General features: G+C 48.5%; 1 protein-coding gene across 2 annotated transcripts in view; it reads left to right on the forward strand.

Annotated features, from left to right (window-relative positions):
* The first annotated feature begins 459 nt into the window (after window positions 1-459).
* The window catches only part of Coro7 (coronin 7), a 77,251-nt gene continuing 70,998 nt past the window's right edge, over window positions 460-6,712 (forward strand). For both annotated transcript variants that reach the window (XM_023711772.1, XM_023711773.1), the window contains exons 1-3: window positions 460-611; window positions 3,755-3,851; window positions 5,504-5,578. In XM_023711772.1, the coding sequence (XP_023567540.1) occupies window positions 552-611; window positions 3,755-3,851; window positions 5,504-5,578 (232 nt within the window). In that variant the 5' untranslated portion in view covers window positions 460-551. The remainder of the gene's footprint in view (window positions 612-3,754; window positions 3,852-5,503; window positions 5,579-6,712) is intronic.

Genomic DNA, 6,712 nt, shown 5'->3' on the forward strand with positions numbered 1-6,712 from the left:
GCTGGCCTCAAACTCTCAGCGATCCTCCTGTCTCAGCCTCTCCAGTGCTGGGAATATAGTTGTGCGCCACCACTCTAGCCGAGGGAGAGCGTTTTGTCCCCTAAACGGAGCTAATTTCTGGCTTCATTGCTTGAGGAGCTAGACAGTGTGGTATCCAGCCCAGAAGAAAGTCTCCTTTGGATAAGTCCTGACAACGCGCATAACCTAGTCCCCTAACACTCTTCGCAGGTCCAGGGTCAGACTGCTAAACCGCATGTGACCTCCCACCCGCGCCCTTGGTTCTCGGGTTTTGGGGCGTGGCCACGCGGGGTGGCTATGTAACCATTGGCCGGAAGGCTGAGTCCGCAGCGCGCACGGAAGAAGAGCAGCTCGGGGGCGTGGCGAGGTGGGCCGCAGGTGGCTGCTATTGGTTGGGGTGTGTGGCGGGGTGTGTCCGCGCGCGGAGCGCAGCGGGTGGGGCCCGCAGGCAGCGGGAGACCCGGCTTCTCAGCCTGTACCTGAGAGCCGACAACCTTGGTCCTCGAGGGCGCTCCCGCCCGGTCCCGGCCGCCATGAACCGCTTCAAGGTGTCCAAGTACCGGCACACGGTGGCCAAACCATCCCGCCGTGAGGTGAGCCCGACCCGCCGGCCTTGCACCCTCGTGGCGGCTGGCGCCCTACTCCTGCGCGAGCCCCGCAGGGGCCGCGGAACCCCAGCCTCCCAGGCCCTGCTCCCTCGGTGCGCCCCCTTCAGGCTTAGGACTCTGCGTCCTGGCCGCTCAGTACCGCGGGGAGTGCAAAGTCCAGCGCTCGATGGATTCGCCGCACACAGCTGGCTGGTCGCCGCTGTCTGCCTGGTCCGCCCGGCTCGCTCCGGGACCCCACAGGCAGCGCTGCCCTCTGGGCCAGGGCCAGGCCTGAGGCCTGCGAGACTGTCTGCTTGCTTTCCCCGCTTCCGGTCGGCCTCGCTGGTGGAGCTGGTACTGAGACGCTGCTGGTCCCCGGCTCCTGGTCCCTGCTGCCCCGAGTCTTCCCTGCCCCCAGGCGGGCCGCGGAAGAGATGCAGCTCTTCTTCCTGGCCTCTGAGCCCGCTTGTGTCAGATGGAGAGGGGAGCCCCTCCCTCGGATTTCCGCCTGTGCTTCCTCTTCTAGCTGTTCGGGCAAGCTCTTCCTACTAGAGTAAATGCTGCCCGCGGCTGGGTGTGGTCAGAGGAAGACCTGAGGCAGGTGTTGGAAGCACCTCGGATCCGCAGAATGGCAGCTTGATGAAGGGTGGACTTTAGAGATCGTGACGCCCCTATGTGTTTGGAACGCCTGAAAGTGTCTTTGGATAATTGGGTCTGTGAACTGACCTCTGGTGACCCCATCAGCGGCTCAAAGCAAGTCAAGGCTGCTGACTTGAAGTAGAAGCTCTGTTTTTATTCTTTGGACAGTATTCCCTCAGTATCTTGTATGTGTTTGTGCCCAGCCTTTGGAGCCACCACCGTGAACATAATAGCATTTTCTTTCCCTGTGGCACTTATAACCTCAGGAAGACAGGCAGCAAACAGACATTCAGGGCCTTGCAAATTTTAATAAGTGTAATGAAGAACACACATGAGGGACCAGGATGGAGAATAGGGGAGTGGGGGTTGATCAGTAGGGTGATGGGAGCAGGTTGCCTGAAGGATGTGACATTTCAGCAGAGGCCCAAGTGATGAGAAGTGGGAAAGTCTAGTATGGGAATGGAAATTGGGTGAGGGTGGATGGAACATATTGACCATTTTTTTATTTTATTTTATTTATTTATTTATGTGTGTGTGTGTGTGTGTGTGTGTGGCCAGTTCAGCCCACCAGGGGGCGGGCCAGACTGGCATGTGGTGCTGGGGGATTGAACCGTGGTCCCTGCGCTTTGCTAAGCTTGTTCTAAGTAGGTGCTTTAGACCACTGAGCCATCTCACCAGCCCCCATATTGACCATCTTATCTGCTTTGGGAGACAGATAAAACCAGAATAGTCCCAAAAAGCCTGAAGGCCATGGGAAGAAGTTTGGTTTTATTTTGAGTGCAATGGAGAGCCATTCAAACCAGAGGGAGGTGTATAGTGTTTAGATTTGCGGTAAGATCTTAGCTGTGGGTGCAGTAGGTACTGTAGTGATGGAGTGTTCTGGAGGGTATTTGAGGGACCTTTAGCTTTCTCCCAGCAAATTAAACAGAATGGAACCAGGGATTGCAGGGGAGCCTAATGCAGTTTATGTTAGGAAGGTGGGAGAACAGACAGGCTGTTCTCCATTTCAGAAACATTGTGTGTCACTGTGTTTTTACTGTGAACACGAATCAGGAATGGAAATAATGCAAGGCATGACCACTGGCAAGTGAACATCAAAGTAGGAGATTGAGGTGCTGATGTTGTGGATGGGTGGACTAGGAAGTGTGGGTGCTCTGTTGTTAGAGGCAGGAAGGAGCAGAGAGCAGTGGTTTGACTCAAACAGGAAATATAAGGACCTTACTGATCTATTTCAGAGATAGTGCTCTTCTGCTCCCCTACATGAGGGGGTGTAGGCACCACACATTTTCATGAGGGTGCAGCATGCACTCATCTAGGAGACTTGTGGAAGGGTGTGTTCTGATGAGGCCAGGCCTTGATTTTCCCTCCTGAATATGGGCGTTTTTCTCTTGTTTCTTAGAGGAGCCTCTGGGCTCTTGTGGAGCTCTCAGTGCAGTTGGGAAGCAGAGCCTGTGTTCTGTTTTAGGTGCTCATTGCTCCTTCCCTCCCTCCTCTCCTTTTAATAGTAACAAGCCCTTGCCCCACTTTCCTCTGACAGCCTCCTCCCCCGATTGAGAAACTGAACAATATTAATATTACCCTCTTATTAACTTAGGGTTTTTTTTGTGCATGAGCATGTTTGGAGAGTGGGGGTTGGGAATGGAAACCAGGACCTTAATACTGAGCTAAATCCCCATCCTTTTTTTTTTTTTTAAATTTTATTTATTTGTTTATTTTTGTGTGTGTGGCCAGCTCAGCCCACCAGGGGTGGGACTGGCTGGCATGTGGTGCTGTGGGATTGAACCGCGGTCCCTATGCTTTGCTAAATTTGTTCTAAGTAGGTGCTTTAGACCACTGAGCCATCTCATCAGCCCTCCCCATCCCTTTTTAATTTTCTATTTTGAGACAAGTTCTTGCTGTGTTGCTGAGGCTGGAACCAAATTTATGATTGTCTTGCCTCAGCCTCTCAGAGTACTGGAATTACAGTACCCATTTCTGACTTAGGTTATTAGAAACATTAAGAACATTTTACTTGGGAGGTTGAAGCAGGAGGATTATTACAAGTTCAAAACCAGTCTGGGCCACAAAGTGAGCTGAAGACCAGCTTGAACTGCATAGTAAGATCCTGTCTCAAAAGAACAAAAAAGGATAAACAAACAAAAATTTGTATTTTGTAAGGGACTTCATGAGTTGGAACAGAGTTTGATTTAAAGCAGTGCATCTCTAATGGTGCAGTTTTACAGTATAGTTCCCTGAATTATGCCTTTACTTCATTCCTTTTTCAGCATGAGCAGAAAGCTGGCCCTCACTACACCACTCTTTCTTTCTTTCTTTCATCTTTTTGAGACAGGGTGTTGCTATACAGTTTATGGCTGGCCTTGAAAACAAATCTGTTTTTGTTTTTTGGGTTTTTTTTTGGGAGGGGGCGATACCAGGAATTAAACTCATCACTTTGCATTTGCCAAGCAGATACTGTTCTCTGAGCTATGTCCCCAGTCCTCACCACACATTTCTTAATTCTTTATTTTCAGGCCTGGATCAATGATATTCGTGCAGGAACTACCCCTTCCTGTGGGAATCATATCAAATCAAGCTGTAGCTTGATTGCCTTCAATTCTGACCGTCCAGGTAGGAGAGTGGATGTGGGTGAGAGGGAGGGCAGGCTTTGTACAGTAATATTGGGAGTGGTCTAGGGTAGGAGGCTTTTATAGTTTAGAACTATTCAGGGCTTTAGACCTCTGCAAACTGGTTAACATGTAGTAATGAGATCAGTGTTGTGCTTGAATATAAGCTGTATAGTAAATCCTGAACTTACAGATATTCAAGTTGCAGACTTTCCCAGATACAAATGGACCTCACATTAGGAACATTTGTAGATGTGACTAAATCACAGATGTAGCTCACATGTCTGCTGCTGTGTGCTTATTATGCAGTGCTCAGTCAGACCCAGGATGTCTGGAAACAGGAGGAAAAACAGTGATGATGTAGAGGGGACTGCTAAGAAGCACAAAACAATATACTGTATATATTTGCATCAAAGGTACATAAGACTTACTTTATCACCAGGTGTGGTGGCTCACACCTGTAGTACCAGCACTCAGGAGTCTGAGGCAGGAGCACTGCTAAAGTTTGAAGCTAGCCTGTGAGACCGTGTCTCAAAAAAAAAGGGTCTGGAGACAGCTCAGTGGCATAAGCACCTGACTGGCATGCGCAAGGTCCTGAGTTTGATCTCCGTTACTACCAAAAACAAAAAACAAAAATGAAAAAACTCACTTTGTTAGACTTAGAAATGAATTTGACTTGGGGGCTGGAGAGATGGCTCAGTGGTCTAAAGCACCTACTTAGAACAAGCTTAGCTAAAGCACAGGGGCCACAGTTCAATCCCCCAGCACCACATGCCAGCCAGCCCCGCCCCCTGGTGGGCTGAGCTGGCCACACACACACTCTAAATAAAATGTAAAAATAAATAAATTAATTAATTAATTAATTTGACTTATGAACATTCTCCTGGAATGAATGTTCCCAAGGACTTACTATAATGGCTGTGCCTTCAAAAGCATGCCCAGAAAGGCACAGGGAGGGGCTGGATGGTTGTATTTCCAGCCATGTCCACTGGCTGTATCTGAGGAGCCTGTGGTACCTGGAATCACTAAGAATGCAAAGATTTGAAAAACCCTTCTATTTGTTGGTCTTTCTTGGTTGCTGGTGATAATATAGACCTCAAATGAACTTCAAGCAAAAAAGTAAATACCTTTTTGATTTGCCTAAGAAGTCAGGATAGGGGCAGGTGATACAGCTTCATGGTAGAATGGTTGCCTAGCATGTGCAAGGCTATGGCTTCCATTCTCAGCATTGCTCCCCAAAAATAAAATAAGCAGAGGCTTCCAGCAGAGCTGATCCAAGTTTACAAGTGCTGTTGTCTCTGACCTCTTGTTTAGTTCCTCAATTCTGTTGCTTTGGGATATAGGCTTCTTTCTTAGCTAAAAGTAAGAGAAGTTCTGGTTAGCGGCACCAAGCTGAACTTTTGTAGGATCTGCAGTGTGAGAAAAATGTAACCCTTTCCCATGTGACTTCTGTATAGCCAATGCATGGATTGTTCTTGAGTTGGAAGAACCTAATCCTACCTGGACCATTTGCTGTGTCCAGAGAGCTGTGATCTTATGATTAGTGGACCCCCTCAGGAAGTGATAGGCTGAGTTTTTAGCTCTTCTCTTTTATGGGAATCCTTGGCAAGAATCCCTGTTGGGCCCAAAGTCAGAACTCCTGTGTTTGTTCAATAGGTATGTTGGGCATTGTGCCTCTGGAAGACCAAGGAGAGGACAAGAGAAAGGTAGCCTACCTGGGATGCCATTCAGGTGAGTGAGTGCCTGGAACTTGACCACAAGGCCAGAGATTAATACACACCTGATCTTGTAGCCCATGTCTTGTTATATTTACTGAGTGTTTTTTTGATTTTTTTAAAAAAATGTATTTAGTACAGGGTCTCACTACACAGATCAGACTTATAGTGATTCTTCTGTTTTCAGCCTCCCAAGCTCTGGGATTACAGGCGTGTACCACCATACTCAGTCTCAATCTCTGGCTCAGCTTGCTCAGGGGTGGGGCAAGCACAACATGCCAGGGATTGAACCCCAGTCCCTGTGTCTGCCTAAGCAGGCGCTTTAATCCGCTCAGCTATCTGGCCAACCCTTACTGAGTGTTCTATGAGGTAGTTCTGTTTATGTTCAGAAAGCTGTATCTGATTTAGAATTTGGGCCGGGGTGGAGGCAGAATGAGGGAGAGTGGATTTTCCAGGTTCTCAAGGTGGGAGGAGGGGGATGTGTAGTGCCAGGCTGAGGCTGTCAGGGCTGAAGAGTCACCTCTACATGGCTGTTACTCTTCCTTCTTGTCCTGGGGCTCAGTAGGGTCCCCCCAACCAAGCTACCCAGGACCCTCCAAGAGAGTGGCCATGATGGGCTGAAGGCTGGAGATGGGACTGCTTTAGGGCTTTTGTCTGCTGCAAGTGCATTTGGGGTGCCTGGCTGGCCTTGTCTACCTGTTTAGCTGAAGCAGTTCTGGGCCTTCTGGCCTATAATCTTGTCCATCTATTAGGAGGTTTTGGGCTGAGGAAAAGGGCTCAATCCTTGGTCGTTGGCTGGGTGAGCTGCTCAGTGTAAGAATGATGAAAAAGTGTTTAATACCTGGAATACTGTGTACTATGTAACACTGTTTGCTTGTTTATTTTTTGAGACAGGGTCTAGCCATATAGTTCAGACTGTTCTTGACTCACTAAGTAGCCTAAGCTGACCTTAACCTCACAGTGATGCTCCTGCTCAGCCTCCCAAGTGCTGAGGTTACAGACATGTTCTACCATGCCCAGCCTTTTTGCATTTTCTGGTCAAAACTTGTAGAAAAAGAACTGTTGAAGCAGTATGTACACACCATAAACATTGCTCATGTATGTGAATAGTGCGTGCTGTTTGTTATATAGAGTTTTTTTTAAATATTTA

This window comes from Octodon degus, unplaced genomic scaffold (genome assembly GCF_000260255.1).
Source record: "Octodon degus isolate 3935 unplaced genomic scaffold, OctDeg1.0 scaffold00021, whole genome shotgun sequence".
Classification (NCBI taxonomy): Eukaryota; Metazoa; Chordata; class Mammalia; order Rodentia; family Octodontidae; genus Octodon; species Octodon degus.